The following is a 19,790-nucleotide window of genomic DNA, read 5'->3' on the forward strand; positions in this document are numbered from 1 at the left end:
CGACTCGACTGCAAAAAATCCCAAGGTATTCCCGTTTTATTGCCTTTTTCCGCATTGGAAAGGTGTGTATATATAGCAGCTTGAGCGTCGTTCCACCTTATCATGGCACTTTTCTAAGGTCACTTCAGATGTCAACATTAATAACATGAATCATGCTAATAGAATTTTAATAATAATATTAACATTACAGTATTGCAAAATAATATTAACAATATGACAATAATTGGCAGTAATAAAAAAATAATAACGTGATCCCCTCCCTGTGGCCATTCCCGTCGATAAATTTCAAATTATTTTCTGCGATTATAACAACGGTAACCTCCTCATCTCACCCGACACCGCCAGGCATAAACACAAACTCACGCAAAAAGCTGATCTCTTGTGTGTGTTCCATGACCAATCAGCTTGCTATTTCTTGCCGAGCCAGCCGTTCCTTATCAACTGTTTTGTTGGAGTGCTTGCTTGGGTGCTTCAGCGACTTGGTGAGCCCTCTACAAGCTGAACACGCTTCAGCACATGTGCGAGTCCGAGAACCCTTGTTTGGTTCTGCCGCTTGTGTAATGAACAAAGTTAATTTCAGGTGATTTTTTTTCAGGCGTTTTCCCCTATTGTTGACCTATTTCCACTTTTCAGCACTCCTGGGGTCATTTATTTTCATCCTCGGGACAGGTGCTTTGACACATTTCTGATTTAAAATAAATAAATAAAATAAATCGGAACATTCCACCCTGTGCATGGATTAGTCCATTTATCATGGATTAGTCCATTTACTAATGGGGGGTGTTTTTTGATCTAAAAATATTTTGTCGTGTGGATTTCTAAAACGATATCAATATTTATTAACCTGTTATTGTTGCATTTGTAAACATTAAACATAGTTATTATTCCACTTGTTTTCTATGCTCACCTAACCTCACCCCATAATTTTGTAATAGTCCCATCTCGTTAAACGTCAGGGAAAACATTTTTAATAGATTCATTACGTCACAGTGCTTTCTTTCCTCGAGATGGAGCATTCCCTTTGCACTGTTTATCACCACTCACAAGGTGATATGTTTTGTTGGCAAAAAGAGAGCCCAACCTCAGGCACCCCTTCTCAAAAGATTGTGCATCCATGTTACCTGGGGGGGGCCTCTTGTTCTCTCGGGGCCCCGTGCAATTGCATGGGTTGCATGCCCCTAACGCTGCCTCTGGTATTGTCATCATGCTCCATCTGTCCGTCCACTAATTCGACTTCTCCGGCCAAACCGCTGGGCTGATCCAACTGAAATTTGGCAGCAATGTTCCGCTCCTCACTGGTAATGGGGATTGCAAAGCTTGTTCCGGTCACGTGACTTTAAATATGTCAAAATAGCAGACTTAGTAAATTTCTTCAAAGATCTTCTCCAGACCCACCAGTCAGAATCCCACCAAATTTGGGTTACAACATTAGGCCAGGGTAGGGATGTTAAATTGCTGAGGTCATGCTGATCACGTGACCCAAAGTATGTCAAAATGGCACACTTAGTCAATTTTTGGTGGTCACGTAAATTCCTTCAAAAATGTTCTCCAGACCCACCAGTCAGAATGTTACCAAATTTGGGATCCAACATTCGGACAGGATTCTAATGTTAAATTGCGGAAACCATGCCGATCACTTGACTGGAACTGTGTCAAAAATGGTGGTCATGCAAATTCCTTCCAAAATCTTCCTCTTGAGACCCACCAATCAGAATGCTACCAAATTTGGGTTACAACATTAGGACAGGGTTCTAATGTTAAATTGCGGAAACCATGCCGATCACTTGACTGGAACTGCGTCAAAAATGGTGGTCATGCAAATTCCTTCTAAAATCTTCCTCTGGAGACCCACCAATCAGAATGCTACCAAATTTGGGTTACAACATTTGGCCAGGGTCCAGACAAGCTACAGTGGTCCAATTTTTTTTGTGTTCGGTTTGAGGAAGAAAAAAAAAGGAAAGGAGGGAAAGGTTTTCAGGTTGGGTCGAAAATGATGAGGATGAGTGAGAGGACGCAGGCCTGTCAAACACAGAGCCAACAAGGGGTCATTCCATGTAAACAAGAGGTAAGGGGGCTTTTTGTTGTGTTTTTTTTTATAGAAAGCATAAGGAAGGAATTGGAGCGAGGATGGGAGAAGCGAATACAGTGGCAATCGGAGGAAAACCAGGCAAACAGGTGTGCGAGTCTGTTGCGAGTCGGAGGAAAGGCCCAACTAGCCGAGGCAGACCCAGAAGACCAAATAACTAAACGGGCACACAAGAGAGGTGTCATTGAGCACATTAACGAACAATCATCAACAGCCACTGAGACAATTCCCAAACGGTGTACTTAACTTTGGAAGCAGGTAACTCAGAGGAGAGCACAAAAGCCGCAATTGCTGGAAACCGGAAACTGAAATTATTGAACTTAAATTGATGTATGTATCGTCATTACCCACAGATGATAGGTGGAACCCATGCCTACTTCAACTGTACATTAAACTGATTGACAAGATTCTGCACAGCGAACATACATGCCATGTTGTTGTTCAAACTATACAGACTCTTGTCAGTCCATTCAAAGACATGTATGGTCTTTCATCTTAAACTGAGATGAAGCATGACAGTATCTAAAGAAAATATTATTTGCACACCTCTCACTTCACATCCTCTGATCTTTATTTTTAGATGATTTGTTTCTACTAGCATTTTCTTCCCTTTAACGCAAGCAGATGAGGACATGGAGCAAACCATAGATGAGCAAGAAGCTGTGGAGGGGATGGTCAATCACCAGGAGGAACTCGAAGATCTTGCTCGTGAGGGTAAGTCTCAACATTACTACTTTGATATTGAATTTTTGATATTTGTATATTTGATATTTGTAGTTTATGCCCTTTTGCCTGAGAATTAAACTTTAAAACCTTTCGCCTGAAGCATTTTCTTGATAAGTTATTCAGTGTTCACAGCTCCGCTCGTCAAAGTTACAATGAGTCAAAGCTATTATTTTTTTTTCCTGGGTATAAAAATTATTTTTAACCTACCTACCTACCTAACTTTTTAAAAGCAAATTTTGATATTTTCATTGGTGGTGTTTTTGTTTACATAAAAGTGGAGGCTTGAAGAAAAGAGCAGAACAAAACAGAACAAAGATAATTTAGTGGAAAAGGGAGAGGAGGTGGAAAGGGTGGGCGGGGGGAGGTTTGTGGATAACACTAACAGCAGGGTAGAGAGACACAACAGAGGGACCATTGAAAGAAGAATAGGTATGAGTGAGGAATGATATTGTTACGAATTCTCGCCCGCCTGGCGTGCGATCGGCCGCGTAACTCCAATAGCAGCCGCGTCGCCCACCGGACGGACAATTGAGTAGTGACCCTCCTTGGAACTACCGCCAGGAGCCAGTCACTGGTGGGGGTTTAACCTCACCACAACCCAGTCCGCATTCTACTCGCACGAAATAGGGTGAATCGCCGAATGTCGATATACCTAAATACCCGCGCGGGTAACCTACCGAGGGGTTGCACCACGCCACAGGTCAGCTTAGGACACGAACCGCTTGAGCGGTTCGTTCCGTGCTACAGGGATAACCGAGCGGTGTTATCGCTGACCTCGACGGTTCAGTGATTCTTCTTTACTCGGGTGTTCAAACCCCACTACCAATTATTCCACGAAGTAAGATGGCACTTTCAAACAGGGAAAGGACGCAACGAACAGGGAACAGTTCAACACGCACATTTATTATTTACACACACGCAAGGGCAGTCATGCAATATGTGCAGCTAAAGAAATGCAATAAAAAGCAATACCACCGAATAAAGCAAGGATTTATTTACAAGCGCAGACACTTCAGCAGTTCTACTTCGCAGACGGCGCCACACCATGCATAGAAAAATAAAAGGAAAAGAAAGGACCTCCCTTTCGTGGCCGGTAAACCCTCTCCGGCACTCTCCTCGTCCGGACGCGCAGGTCCACCACAGGCCGCACTGCGGCACCTCCCGTCCGCGTCTCCACCAACAGGCCGCTCGCCGGACCACGAGCGCAGGACCGAGAGAGGGAGACAGAGAGCTCAAGCAACAAGAGCTCATGGACCAAGACGAAGCGTTCAACCAAGAAGAACCAGAAGCCAGAAGAACCAGAAGAAAGAAGAAGGAAGAGCTCCACGTGCGGTCCGCCCTTTATAGCGCGGGGCTCCTCCCCTCGCCCCACCCCGTTTTCGGCTCCGCCTCCCTTCAAGAAGGTTCCCGAAAAGGGGCGTTCCCTCACTCCGACCGCCTCACGCCGTGCATCCACCAATCGGCAGCGAGTTGCCCTGCCCCCTTCCCTTCACACCAAGTGCGGGGAAAATGGGTGGGAAAAAACCCCACAGGCTCACAGGAGCTTGTCCTGCCAATCCTTCTCGGACGGTTTCCGACATGGAAACCGTCCTACCGTGGTCCATGAAGGATGGCGTTCGTAAGCGGGCGTAGTGGCGAAGATGGTGGTGATTGTTGTGGGGGTGGTGTGAGCGTGGTTGGTGTTGTGGCGTAGTTGGTGGTGGCAGTTGTTTGTGTGGAGGTTTGTTGCAATGGTGGCTCAAAATAACGATAGATAAAGAAAAACCCTATCTCAAAGAGTCGCAGCCCGGTGAAACATGAAGAATCCCTTTAAACAACGGGCGGGAGCTATCTGCACATGAACTTAGCGTCATAACTGATCGAAGGACCCTTTCTGGTGTATTGCGAATTTCCACAGCCGTAACAATATCAAGGGGTGGAGGAAGTTGACACATGGTGAACAAGCTAGATTCAAGCTCAAACACAGCAGGGAGAGGAAGGAAACATAAATGGAACAAAATGAAACAAAATGTAGAGTGAGCAAGGGGGGAGAAAACACAACTTGCAAACGAAAGGGTGTGCTTGTGGAGGGTTAATAACGGTCATGACAGACAGGTGTACATGGCAGGGGGTTGGGAAGACCCAAATAGCCGAGGCAGGCACGTAACATCAAAATACCCAAACAGTCACGAAAAAGACCGTGCAATGAGCATATGACATGAAGAACAAGTTAAAGTACAAAACAAATCGATGACAACAGAGACAAATCTGGAACAGTTTACTTATCTTGGAGAAGAAAAGAAAATATTCCAATGCTTGAACCCAGAAACTACTATTTATTACTGCCGTCACCAAAGGTAGACGGAAGTTATGTTTTCACCCACGTTTGTTTGTCTTTCTCAAAAAATTTTGGATGGATTCGGACAAAATTTTGTGGACAGGTTGGATGTGTGACAAGGTCGAATTGATTAGATTTTGGTGAAGATACGGATCTGGAAATAAGAATTTTTATGTGATCCTTGACCCTTGAGAGATGGAGCCAAAAACGATTTAAAGCACAGTATCTTAAAAGATTGTGGACGGATTCGGATGAAACTTGATGGATGATTGGGTAGCTGACAAAAACTTGAAGCCGATTAGATTTCGGTTAAGGTCTGGATGCAGATCTGGCCTTTCCGTGAGCGACAAAACGTAAACTGTTCAGCCTGGCAGAGGTAAATGCTCTACCGAGTGCCATTCTCATTTCATCTGAATTTATCCCAGGAAACAAGTTTCTGAACTATTTGGATAAAGAAAACAAAAACAATTGAACTGATGACATGACCAAAGATGATCCTCAGTTGAAAAGGAAGTGTATTTTTCAGTCAGTGTGAATAATATTTATTGCTTCGACAAGTCAACTTTGCCTATGACTTGCAGCACTATTATAATAATGTGTTGCAACAACAAATGAGATGGGTTTGAGGAATCTTATTTTTGCATGAAGAAGTAATGCTGTACCTTAATAGAGTCTTCATTTTCATGTCAGAATTTTCTATTTTCGCTGCTTTTTTCAGTCTTATGCTTTGCAGGATATTAGCTTGTGTATTGTGTTAGCTGTCGAAACCACTTTAGCTTTATAACTTCTTAACACATAAAAATTTTGGAATTACAGATGATCATCTTTGGACTAACAGAAAATTGGAATTACTTTACTGGGCATCTCCTTGCAATGTGCGCAGGAGAATTATGCTTGGAGGAGTTGTTGGAAAAATACAAAGGTGCATCCATGGACAGCCCCGTGGAGACCTCTGAGGAATGTGGAGAAGAAAATGATAGCATAATTACAGAGGAAGAGGAAGAGGAAGAGAATGATGATAATGAAGACCAAGATGAACAAAAGAAAGTTGACTTGCTGAGCATTTCAGGTTGGAATAGAAGCAAACTTGCAGTATTTGGTGTTGTGCCGCATTGATCTTTATGTTCTTATTTGGGGTGAGGAGGAGAGGGAGAGGTGTTGAGGGTGGAGGAGCTGCTGGAGGTCAAGAGTAGTGTTGATGTTGGGAGAGGAAACAAGTGTTAATATAAGATGGTTGAAGTATTTGGGTGGGTTTTTTTTAAGGTTTTCTTTCGCTCTTGATTGTTACAATCAATGGTAAAATTGCTGCAATTGCTTATTGTATCGGTTAGAGAATGGTCCTGATAAAGGCGAAGAGGATTCCAAAGGTGCAGTTGTTCTTGGCATGGAATCATTACAAGATGCAACCAAGGAGATTGTCCAGGTTTCCAGCACCGACTTAGGTGGCCCCAAGAAGGAAATAACAGACATTGCTGCAGCTGCAGAGAGTCTACAGCCCACAGGATACACACTTGCGACGGCACAGGTTTGCACACTCACTACCTATTCCTCCTGATGACTTGATTTGTAAATTAAATTATGTCACCTGCATCTTTGGTACGCACCATTCTTCAGCTGGACTAAAATTTCAAGTTAATCTTTTGTGTGGAGCATTAAAGAGGCATTTGGTATTTTCTTCCCAGCTTCTCATTCAATCGGATGGTAGGTAGTCGGTAAATTAATACTTTGTCTCAATCATAGTCGATCTTAAAATTGAATAATGTCAATTTTATTATCGTCACTTATGAATTTATTTTTTGTTCTTTTTTTTTCTTTTTTTTTTTTCCTCCATGTTTTGGCTGTGGTGAGAGCAGTCAGTACATTTTAGGGATGGTTTAATTGAAGAATATTTTTTTATTTTGCTTGGTGTACACATGTACAATGATTTAATTATGTCGCCCCCTCCTTTGGGAACAAGTGAGGTTAACTATTGCCACTGAATGTCATGTTCCAAATCTATGCACAATGGTGACTTAATGCAACTGTAAATTAAATATTTTGCTTTTGTAATTATTCAGTCTTCAATAATTTTCTCACCCTCATTTATTTATAACACAAATGATCTTTATCACAAACCTTCCAATACACAAAAGCTAGCCCTTGAAATAAGCTGAAACACTTTCTCACTCATTCAGTCGGCTTGTTCCAAAATTATCAAAGACCAACCAAATGTTGAAGATTTTGCAGTCAAATGTGCCAGGTCAAAAGGATGGGGAAGAGACGGGATACCTTCAATTTTAGACATGATTGGGCCTGGCCTTGCTTTATTTCACTCATGATACCCGTGCTGTCTTTTTTAAATGTCGCATCATTCATTACCTCTTCCAGAGAAGGTGTGCGTAGGTTATGTTTTCACTCCTGTCTCTCTATCTGTCTGTCTTTGAACAGGATATCTCAAAAAGTTGTGGATGGATTCGGACGAAATTTGGTGGACTTGTTGGGTTTATAACAAGGAAGAAGTGATTCGATTTTGGTGAAGATCCAAATCTGGATGCGATAATTTTTTAAAAATCTATCAGTGATTCTTCACCATTGAGAGGTGGTGCCAAAAACGATTTAGCGATTCACTATTGAGAGATTCAAAAAGTTGTCGACCGATTCAGAAGAAACTTGGTGGGTAAGTGGGGGGGTTGACAAGAATAACCCGATTGGATTTTGCATGGCCGGATCCAGATCTGGCCTATCAGTGGGACACAAAACGTAAAATGTTCAGCCTGGCAGAGGTATTTTTCTAATGATGTCTTGTTGTCTCTTTACTTGTATATACACAAACGAAGTTTAGTAAACTTTCATATAGGCCATATTTCTTTGCTTTACAGAATGCTTTGTCCTCTAATAATCATTACTTCAAATAAAACAAATATATTCTGAGAATGCTTTGTTGTTACTCTGTATGTGAAGTGAAAAGTGAGGTTAAGCAATTTGTTTACTTTTGTCTCTGTCTGTCTGTCTGTCTGTCTCCTGTCTGCAAACGTCATTTTATGATCGAGGAATAACTTAATTTCAATTGAATGTTCTATTTTGAACACAAATCAGGAAACTAACGTGTAGTTTCGCAGCACTTTGTCTTTGAATTTGTTCCAATCACTCATGCTCAGAGAGGAGTGAGATACTTTTTTTTTGTTCTGTCTGCCTATCTGGCAGTCAAACAAAATTTTAAATCATTCCAGATTGGAAACTCACTGTTTTTGAGGACACCATAAAGGACATAAACAACAGGCACGAAGAACTAATGTAATGTGTTTAATAAGGTGGTGTGAAAGACGCTGCATAAACAGCGGTAAACCTCTGAATTTTTTTTTTTAAGCATTTTTTTTCTACAACCTTTAAAATCTTTATTTTATTTTGATTGAATTATACACTTCAACATTGTGGAACACAAATCGCCTTTTTAGCACTTTCAAAACCCTTCCCTTTCGCAGTACTTGGACAAAATATTCGGGCATTTTATGTAATCACTACCAGTCAAATTTTCCATTCAGAGACCCCACCCATATCCTTGTTTCTCAAGACTGTGCGGGGTATTGCATTCTATCAACTCTCGAGTTTGATAAATGTGGTTTCCGATGCAAAATATCATCTTCTTGTTTTCTGCAGAATTACTTAATTGTGCTGAATACTTTTCCTGCCTGCATTGGTGTCTCTGCTGTGGGGTTGTGTGAAAATTTAATTTAAAAAAATTATGTGGTATCATTTAGAAAAACAATGAATGTAAAATAATGCACTTAACACTTCTTGTACCATATAAACAATTATTTAGTGCTGGTACATTGGAACAAAATATAATTATGCATTAAAAATTATTGGCTAGCTGTTACCAAATCAAAGGAGGGTTGAATGTGTGTCCTAACACTTTGCTAATTATAGTGACTGTTTCTGCATAACATCAGAATTTGTTCATAATTATTCAGGAAACAACAAATGAAAAATGTTAATAACCCAACACGTAGTCAGTTATCTCATACTGTATTGAGTAATCACCGAAATGGGGGTTTGCTAAAAGGTGGGCGTGTGTGCGTGTGTGCGTGCGTGCGTGTTTTCCCCTTTAGAATTAAGGCAATGTTATTGAAAGATGGCCATGTGACTTATGCTGTCTGCATTATGAGTGGGGAAAATTGAAAGGTGCCATAATTCATTATAATTGAGCTTCGTATATTATTGTGTTTACTATGTTCATTATGTATTCGTTTTTGCTGCCTTGGGGAGCAGGTGAAGACCCCAGTTCCTTTTTTGCTGCGGGGAGAGCTTCGTGAATACCAGCACATTGGCCTTGACTGGCTCGTCACGATGCATGACAAAATGCTCAATGGCATCTTGGCTGATGAGATGGGTCTGGGAAAGACGATACAGACAATCGCCCTACTTGCTCACCTGGCTTGCGATAGAGGTCTGTTTGGAGCTGTCTCGTAATTTACCTTTGCTTTTTATTTTACAAATGCAAGATCTCATTGCAGAACATTGACAGGAATAACGAAATGAGGAAGAAAATAAGAAACGGCTGTTGTTATAAATAAAGACATTAAACAACATCTTGCTGTGCAGTTGCTGTCTCAACTAATAATTATAAAATTACAGAAAAAATACTTTCTGAATGTGTTATAAAAACGACGTACAACAAAAAACAAATCGGTTACTTTTGAATTCATTTGGGTCATATTGATAATCGTTTTCATGATGAAGTAATGTTCAAAAGCGTCGTTTAGCAATTTACATTCAGTTCTCTAAAAACGTCCTATGCGAGGCTCTTTATTGGACTTTTTAAGTGTGAATTTTTAGACATTTGGTGAAGAGCTGATTAGAGAATATTAAGGTGAAAATATCATTGACTTGTTTGATTACTTTACTAAAACTCAGCCTTATGGATTTGAGGCAAGTTTCAAGGCCAAATCATTGCCTATTGGAGGAAAACCAAGGCAGCATGCTCAAGAGCCAGATCCAGAGGTTACAAGAACTGACAATGTTGAAATATCACTTCTTTACTCTATCCATGGATATGTTGCAACTTGAAATTTTACCTCTGGTTCGAGAATAGAGCAGATTGAGAAATATCTTAAATTCCTGAATGTACACATTTTAAGTTAGGTTCGAGATAAGTGGTCTTTGTCATGGTTCCCAGAGGCAGGCATTTAGTATTTAGGCTTGGTGTCCGTGTTGTCCCGCTTTTTGAAGAATAATTTTTCCATTATTAATTATCAATCATTTAATTGTTCGATTTTCAATTACCATATGTATTTTTTTAATTATTTAATTTGTCAATTATTAAAATTTAAAATTATTAAAATATTTTCAATTGTTTAATTTTTTTTTTATTTCATGGCTTCCAGAGGGAGGCTTTAAAAGAGATACGAGTGCAGGCCCGTAGGTGCGTGCCAGTATGTGCAGCTTCGTTCCTTCGCTCTCGTAAACGATGACTGGATTGGGGCATTGCTTCAATTAGATCGGACCAACCGTATCATAAATGGCCATAACTTGGGAAACATCTGGGAAACGTACTCAGGTCCCCAGCGTCAATTGTGAGGTCATATCAAACAAAGAAGAAGAATTGTGACGCTACTCTCTCTCGTCCCTCTCTCTCGCCCCTCTCTCTCGCTCCTCTCTCTCGCCCCCACTCTCACCCCCTCTCACACCCCCTCTCCCGTCCCCTTCTCTCGTCACCTCCTCTCTCCCCCTCTCTTGAATTGTGATGCCCCCTCTCTCTCACCCCCCTCTCTCCCTCCCCTCTCTCCCTCTCCTCTCTCCCTCCCCTCTCGCCCCCTTTCTCGCCCCCTTTCTCGCCCCCTTTCTCGCCCCCTTTCTCGCCCCCTTTCTCGCCCCCCTTTCTCGCCCCCTCTGTCGCCCCTCTCTCCCGCTCCCCTCTCCCGCCCTCCTCTCTTCCCCCTCCTCTCTCCCCCTCCTCTCTCCCCCTCCTCTCTCGCCCCTCCTCTCTCGCCTCCCCTCTCTTGCCCCCTCTCTCGCCCCCTCTCTCGCCCCCTCTCTCTCCCCCCTCCCTCGCTCCCTCTCTCGTCTCTCCTGCCCCCTCTCCCGCCCCCTCTCTCGCCCCTCTCTCGCCCCTCTCTCTCGCCCCCTCTCTCTCGCCCCTCTCTCGCCCCCTCTCTCGCCCCCTCTCGCCCCCCTCTCTCGCCCCCCTCTCTCCCCCCTCTCTCCCCTCCTCTCTCCCCCCTCCTCTCTCGCCCCTCTCTCTGTAAATGTATTCACAAATGTCTACCAAGCACAACAATTAATTCAAACTTTGGGGAAAAACAGCTTTCAAACCCTTGGGAAACAGCTGTTTCTCTTGGGAAAATTCAAACCTTGGGATTAATTAATAATTTGAACAATTAATTCAAACCTTGGGAAAAAAAACAGCTTTCAAACCTTGGGAAACACTTGGGAAACAGCTGAAACGGATGAAGAATGATGCGACACATTATGCGATATCAAACCTTGAAAAGGCACATACTCAGGTCCCCAGTGTCGATTGTGACGTCATACCAAATGAAGAAGAAGAATTGTGACGTCAATCGTGCAAAATGAATAAATAAACATTCATTGTGACGTCATTCGTGATGTCATAGCACCGTGTCCTGTCATTGGTTGACAGACGTTATTGGTCATTATTGGTTGACAGACAATATATAGGTCATTTTTATATCTTCTTCCTCTTTCGGCTTGCTCCCGTTAGGGGTCGCCACAGCGGACCAACTGTCTCCATTTCGCTCTATCCTCCACATCTTCCATTGACACTCCAACCACCCGCATGTCCGCCCTCACCGCATCCATGAACCTCTTCTTTGGCCTTCCTCTTCTCCTCCTGCCTGGCGGCTCCATCTTCAACATCCTTCTCCCGATATACTCCGTTTCCCTCCTGTGCACATGTCCAAACCATCTCAATCTTGCCTCTCTAACTTTGTTTCCAAACCGTCCTACCTGCGCTGTCCCTCTAATACACTCATTTCTTATCCTATCCATCCTCGTCACTCCCAACGAGAATCGCAGCATCTTTAACTCTGCCACCTCCAGCTCTGCTTCCTGTCTTTTTGTTAGCGCCACCGCGTCCAAACCATACAACATAGCTGGTCTCACTACCGTCTTGTATACTTTCCCCTTCACTCTTGCAGCTACCCTTCTGTCACAAATCACTCTTGCAACTCTTCTCCACCCACTCCATCCTGCCTGCACTCTCTTTTTCACTTCTCTCCCACACTCTCCGTTACTTTGGACAGTTGATCCCAAGTATTTAAACCAATCCACCTTCCCCACCTCAACTCCTTGCAACTGCACCATACCACCACCCTCCCTCTCATTTACGCACATGTACTCCGTCTTACTCCTACTGACTAACATTCCCCTTCTCTCCAGTGCGTACCTCCACCTCTCAAGGCTCGATTCAGCCTGCTCCCTACTCTCCCTACAGATCATGATGTCATCCGCGAACATCATGGTCCATGGAGACTCCAGTCTGATCTCGTCCGTCAACCTGTCCATCACCATTGCAAACAGGAAAGGGCTCAGAGTCGATCCTTGGTGCAATCCCACTTTAACCTTAAACCGGTCCGTCATTCCTACCGCACACCTCACCGCTGTCACACTGTCCTCATACATATCCTGCACGATCCTCACATACTTCTCCAACACTCCCGACTTCCTCATACAATACCACAACTCCTCTCTTGGCACCCTATCATAAGCTTTCTCTAAATCCACAAACACACAATGTAACTCTTTCTGGCCTTCCCTATACTTCTCCATCAACATTCTCAAAGCAAACATTGCATCAGTGGTGCTCTTTCCTGGCATAAACCCATATTGCTGCTCACAGATCATCACCTCTCCTCTCAACCGAGCTTCCACTACTCTTTCCCACAACTTCATGGTGTGGCTTAACAACTTTATCCCTCTGTAATTTCCACAGCTCTGCACATCACCCTTATTCTTGAAAATCGGAACCAGCACACTTAATCTCCACTCCTCCGGCATCCTCTCACTTTCCAAGACTTTATTAAACAATCTGGTTAACAACCCCACTGCCATCTCTCCTAAGCACTTCCATGCCTCCACTGGTATACCATCTGGGCCAACCGCCTTTCCACTTTTCATCTTCTTCATAGCAGTCCTCACTTCATCCTTACTGATCCACCCCACTTCCAGATTCACTATCTCCACCTCTTCCAACCTTCTCTCTCTGTCATTTTCTTCATTCATCAGCTCCTCAAAGTACTCCATCCACCTTCTCAACACACTCTCCTCGCTCGTCAGCACATTCCCATTTGCGTCCTTTATCACCCTAACCTGCAGCACATCCTTCCCAGCTCGGTCCCTCTGTCTTGCCAATCGGTATAAATCCTTTTCCCCTTCTTTTGTATCCAACTTCTCATACAGCTCGTCATATGCCTTTTCCTTGGCCTTCGCCACCTCTCTTTTTGCTTTTCGACGCCACTCCTTGTACTCCTGCCGACTTTCTTCATCTCTCTGACTATCCCACTTCTTTTTCGCCAACCCCTTCTTCCTTATACTTTCCTGTACTTCCTCATTCCACCACCAAGTCTCCTTATCTTCCTTCCTCTGTCCAGATGTCACACCAAGTACCTTCCTAGCTATCTCCCTCACAACTTCTGCTGTCGTTGCCCAATCATCCCACCCATCCTTACCACCATCCAACGCCTGTCTCACCTCCTCCCTAAATTTCACGCAACAGTCTTCCTCCTTCAGCTTCCACCATCTGGTCCTTGGTTCAGCCCTCACTCTCTTCCTCAACCTCACCTCTAAAGTCATCCTACAGACCACCAATCGATGCTGTCGAGCTACACTCTCCCCTGCCACAACCTTACAGTCACTAATCTCTTTCAGGTTGCATCTCCTACTTAAGATGTAATCCACCTGTGTGCACTTTCCTCCACTCTTGTATGTCACCCTGTGTTCCTCCTTCTTCTTGAAATACGTGTTTACCACTGCCATTTCCATTCTTTTTGCAAACTCTACCACCATTTGCCCTTCCACATTTCTCTTGTTGAGACCGTACCTCCCCATCACCTCCTCATCCTCTTTATTCCCTTCCCCAACATGTCCATTGAAATCTGCTCCAATCACCACTCTTTCATCCTTGGATACACTCTCCACCACTTCATCTAACTCACTCCAGAAATCTTCTTTATATTCCATCTCACACCCCATATGTGGGGCATATGCACTGATGACATTCATCATCACCCCTTCAATTTCCAACTTCACACTCATCACTCGGTCAGACACCCTCCTCACCTCCAATACCCTCTTGACATGATCTTCCTTCAGGATTATCCCGACACCATTTCTCCTCCCATCCACACCATGGTAGAACAGTTTGAAACCACCTCCAATGCTCCTCGCCTTACTCCCCATCCACTTGGTCTCTTGTACACACAGTATGTCCACCTTTCTTCTCTCCATCATATCAGCCAACTCTCGCCCTTTGCCAGTCATCGTCCCAACATTCAGAGTTCCAACTCTCACCTCCACACTTCTACCCTTCCCCCTCTCCCACTGCCTCCGGACTCGCCTTCCCCGTCTCCTTCTCCTCCTTCGCCCAGCAGTAGCACAATTTCCACTGGTACCCTGCTGACCACCGGTACCGGTGGCGGTCGTTGGTAACCCGGGCCTCGACCGATCCGGTATGGAAATTCGTTTTGTTGTCCGCATAATGATTTGGCATAGGTTTTTACGCCGGATGCCCTTCCTGACGCAACCCTGGTCGCCTCTTACGACACACAGGGATATGGTACACCTATTCTAACCGGGGCATACACCGGGCCCAGTACAACTGGTGCTCATTTCGCCGACCTCGGAAGGATGGCAGGCTGAGTCAACCCCCTGGTGTTTTCGACTTGGTTTACATATATTTATATATATATATATATATATATATATATATATATATATATATATATATATATATATATATATATATATACATATACATACATATATTAATTCAGTGTCCCAACGGGGCTTGAACTCAGGACCTCTTGGGTCCCAAGCCACTGCCCTTACCATTGCGCCAACACCAACACCAACACTAGGTCATTTTTATATATATATATATATATATATATATATTTTTTTTTTTTTTAAGTCTTGGTGTCTGTGGTGTCCCACTTTTTGGAGGAAAAAAAATGTTTATTTTCGCATTGTGGGTTTGTCGGCCTGCAGCCGACTGAGACTGTCCAGACCATCTCCTTCTCCGGAATTCATTCTGGTTGGCAAAGATGCGCAGGTCAAGTAGGTCTCCAACTGTACTCGCTGCAACATACAGCTGTCCATGTGTAAAAACACTCGGAAGCAGGACTCCACAGCACCACAGACTGACCCTGGCTTGTGTTGATAGTCATTGCAAAGACTGGTCTCACCGGAAACTGTCGTCAGCACAGTTGGAAAGGCAGATCCGTGTCAGATGGAGAAAGAATAAGGAGGAGAATAGACCCGGCATGCTCACCACCGAGCATCAGCGCTTTAAGAAGAGGATCAGTGACCTTGGTGAAGATGTAACATGTTATGTCACAGTGGCCATTGCGAGGATTGCGATTTCACAACAGCATGATGGGAGTGTTAACCTTCAGTAACATCTCATGCGGTGGCACCACCTGAAAGATTGACGGAGTTAAGAAACTCAGGTGGATAAAGGGCAGATTGGTTTTGCTCAGCCAAAGATTCGACACTTTTGCCGATGAAAGTGTCAACCGGCAGGCGGTCAATGATCTTACTGTTGAGAAGATCAACCATGTTACTCGTCGTGGTTAAAATTACACATGAAGCCAACCACTCAGAATTTGAATGATTGGACGGTTCTTCAAGTTTGGCATAAACATGCTTGATGTCATCATCCGAGTTCACACAAAGAGTACGCGGTGATGCAAAATGCAATTACGTCATCGTGAAGGTTATCCTCCACAGAAGGCCTTCACCCAGTTGCAACAACCAATCAGCGTAATGCTCGAGTCATTTTTGACTTGCGTCATCGCTCGCCATCCAGTCAACGCACACATTTGTTCTTAAAGTTAGCGTCACGTAATGTCACTACAATGGAGATTTTTCATGCAGGCGTTGATGTTTGGTCGCCTCCCTCATCGGACCACCGGGAGAATTTGACGATCAGTACACTGCTTCTCATTGAGTTATTAATAATACACCGCTTTAATCCAGTAACGTTGCAGTCTCGACAAAGGGATTGCAGTGTTACTAATATAGTTACAATATTATTAGTTCACCAGGAACATAGTTCCAGGGAGCTTATGGGATGGCGCGTCATCCGTCCATCAGTCTGTCCATCGGCGAACACTCGCAACTTCTTCTCCTAAAGTGCTCTGAGGATTGCGACACATTATGCGAAACTTGGCGAAAATGATATTTGGTATTTTGCCATTCAAGTTTGTTCGAGCATGAAAAATAAATTGGTGTTTAAGGGGATCTACCAGGGGTCAAAATGGGTCCAATTTGCCCCTCCCCCCCCGGTATTTGCTTTCTTCTCTGAAACTTCACACATTATTTCGATGAAACTTGACCACAACCTTCATCACCCTTGATGTACCAAAAAATTTTCATGACGTTAAAAAATCGTGGTCTGAGAGGGTTTATGGGGGGGATGGTGTGGGACGTAGTTGTCCCCCAAAATAGGTATTTGCTTTCTTCTCAGAAACTACACACACAATTCCAATAAAGCTTGACCACAACTTTCATCATTCGTGATGTACCATAGATTGTTCACGTCATATAAAAAAATCAAGGTCTGAGGGGGTGAAAGGGGGCTTTGAGTGACTTTCTCCTGATCCAGGTGAGCATCCAGACCCCTGGTCCTATTTTAGCTCACCTGTAACATAGTTCGGGGGAGCTTATGGGATGGCACGTTGTCCGTCCATTCGTCCATCCGTCCACAAATACTTTCAACTTCTCTGAAACTACCTATACGATTTTGATGAAACTTCACCACAACGTTTAACACTATATCTACCAAAGTTTGTTCATGGCATTAAAAAAACATCGGGCTTGAAGGGGATTGCTCCCCCCTCCCCCCCGCAACAAATAGGTATTTGCTTTGTTCTGAGAAACTACACATGCAATTCTGATGAACCTTGACCACAACCCTCATTACCTTCATTAAATTTTCATTACCTTCATTAAATTTAAATTAAATTGCAACCTTCATTAAATTTTGTTCATGGCATTAAAGAAGTTGGTGTCTGAAGGGGTCTACGGAGGTAGTTTAATGGGTGATCTCCCCCCCCCAAAAGAGATATTTGCCGCCTTCTCAGAAATGACACACACTATTCCGATGAAACTTGACTACAACCATCATCAAAACGGTGTACCAAAGTTTCCTCTTGATATTAGCAAAAATAGTGGTTGAAGGGGATGTAAGGGGGGTTGCACCCAAAATATGTATTTGCTTTCTTCTCAGAAACTAAATGCACAATTCCCATGAAACTGCACCACAACCTTCAGCACCTGTGATGTACCAAAGAATGTTCATGACATTAAAAAAACATTGGGGTCGAAGGGATTCTACGTGGGGGTTGTCCCCCAAAATATGTATTTGCTTTCTTCTCGAAAACCACGTACACAGTTTCGATGAAACTTGACCACAACCTTTATATCTTCATTTTGTGAGTCATCCATGCCTACCAGTGGTTCCCTAGTTATCTCATCCAGCCGCTACCAGAATGCAAATTTATGTTGCCCCCATGTTTAGTATCAATGTTACATTATTATTCTTATTCGGCTACCAAGCCTTTCAGGCTGAGTAACCTATTTTTTCTTCTATTTATTATTTTTCTTTTTATTCCGCCAGCAATTTTTGTGTTTATTCCCTTTTATATTCATTTTCTCTGCAACCGCTCGTCAGATTGAGCTGAAAATTTCACCATGGTGCGACTGTTCATGTATAATTTTTAAAATGATAATTATGATGTCATTGGTCATATGGTGTGGCAGTCCCACTGAAAAAAACGGAAAAACTTTGGACGTCTTTCTCCGAAACTGCACCATGGAAAAATTTGAAACTTGGCACATGGCACATGGCACTTGCTGAAAGTCCTCCTGATGGGGAATAAATGTGATGTTTTGTGACGTCATCGGTGAAGTGGTGTCCCGGTGAAAATTTGACACGTAGAACGCTGCATCCGATCAATGTTCCACATAGAACGCTGCAACTTAACGGAGAAAAAATAAAATATTATGACATCATATGTCATGTGGTTTGGCAGCTATATTGTTTAAAAACAAACCAAAAACTTAAACTATCTTATTCTCCAAAACCGCTTGACAGATTGAGGCAAAACCTTATACAAATGTTCCCCAGGCCATGGGTGTACCAGGTTGTTAATGAATAATTGATAGGTCACATGGTTTGGTGGCCAAATTGAATTTACCCTAAAACCCACAATCTTCTCCAGAATGGCTGGACAGATCGAGGGGAAACTTCTCACATACCTTCCCCAAGACTTGGGGACACCAGGTTTTCTACGAATAATTAATATGTCATATGGTTTAGCAGCCGTTTGGATTGAAGGAAAATATTAAATAGCGTTTTCTCTGGAACCGCTTATTCTCTCGAAGCAAAATTTCACAAGCATCATCTCACCACCATTGTTGCATATAAAGTAAAAATGATGATGTCATAAGTCTTGTGGTTTGGTGGCCATCTTGGATAGAAAAATGCACCTTATCCAATTTACATGAAACGTCACAATCGGGATCCCCTTCACAATGAGACAGAATGTAAATTCATGATGTCATCGGTCGTGTGGTTTGGCAGCCATATTGGATTGAAAATATAAAACTTTAATAATCTCCTCCAGAACAGCTTACCAGATCGAGGTGAATTATTACAGGTATGACCGCCTATCCATGATGAAAAAAAATATTCCTTCACTTTTTTGATGCAGGTCATATGGTTTGGCAGCCATATTGCATTTACCCTTGAACCTTTCAAAATTTCCTCCAGAACGGCTAAACGGATTGAGGTGAAACTTCACAAACATGTTCCCCAAGACTGGGAATGCCAGGGTGTTCACAAATGATTAATATGTCACAAAGTTTGGCAACCATATTGGATTGAAGCAAGATATTAAATAAAGTTTTCTCTGGAATCGCTTATTCTATCGAAGCGAAACTTCACAAGTATCATCTCACACTATTCCTGCATGGAGAGTAAAAATGATGATATAAGTCATTTGGTTTGGCAGCCATCTTGGATAGAAAAATGCACCTTAGCAGATGATCACGAAACTTCACAATCGTGATTCCCTTCCCAATTAGAGGCAGAATGCAAATTTAAGATGCCATATATCACGTGGTTCGGCAGCCATACAGGATTGAAAATATACAACTTTCAAAATCTCCAGAACGGCTTACCAGATTGAGACGCAACTTTACAGGTATGACCGCCTATCCATGGCGAACAAAAAGTTCCCTCACTTTTTTGATGTAGGTCACATGGTTTGGCAGCCCTATTGGATTGAAGGAAAATATTAAATAATGTTTTCTCTGGAACCGCTTCATCAATCAACGTGAAACTTCACATTTATGATCTAGTAGAAATGGGGAGTATAGGTTTTAAATTTCAACCCGATAGGTCACATGGTCTGGCAGCCAGAATTATTTAATTGTTTGAAT

At 43.0% G+C, this 19,790-nt stretch overlaps 1 protein-coding gene across 8 annotated transcripts in view; it reads left to right on the top strand.

The window, feature by feature from the left end:
• The window catches only part of LOC147029000 (uncharacterized), a 335,824-nt gene that overhangs the window by 220,871 nt on the left and 95,163 nt on the right, over positions 1 to 19,790 (top strand). For all 8 annotated transcript variants that reach the window (XM_085879912.1, XM_085879913.1, XM_085879915.1 and 5 more), the window contains 4 exons: positions 2,711 to 2,800; positions 6,013 to 6,198; positions 6,461 to 6,654; positions 9,378 to 9,555. In XM_085879912.1, the coding sequence (XP_085736038.1) occupies positions 2,711 to 2,800; positions 6,013 to 6,198; positions 6,461 to 6,654; positions 9,378 to 9,555 (648 nt within the window). The remainder of the gene's footprint in view (positions 1 to 2,710; positions 2,801 to 6,012; positions 6,199 to 6,460; positions 6,655 to 9,377; positions 9,556 to 19,790) is intronic.

The sequence above is a fragment of the Eptatretus burgeri genome, chromosome 4 (genome assembly GCF_056783735.1).
Source record: "Eptatretus burgeri isolate ZD-2024b chromosome 4, Ebu_testis_v1, whole genome shotgun sequence".
Taxonomy (NCBI): domain Eukaryota; kingdom Metazoa; phylum Chordata; class Myxini; order Myxiniformes; family Myxinidae; genus Eptatretus; species Eptatretus burgeri.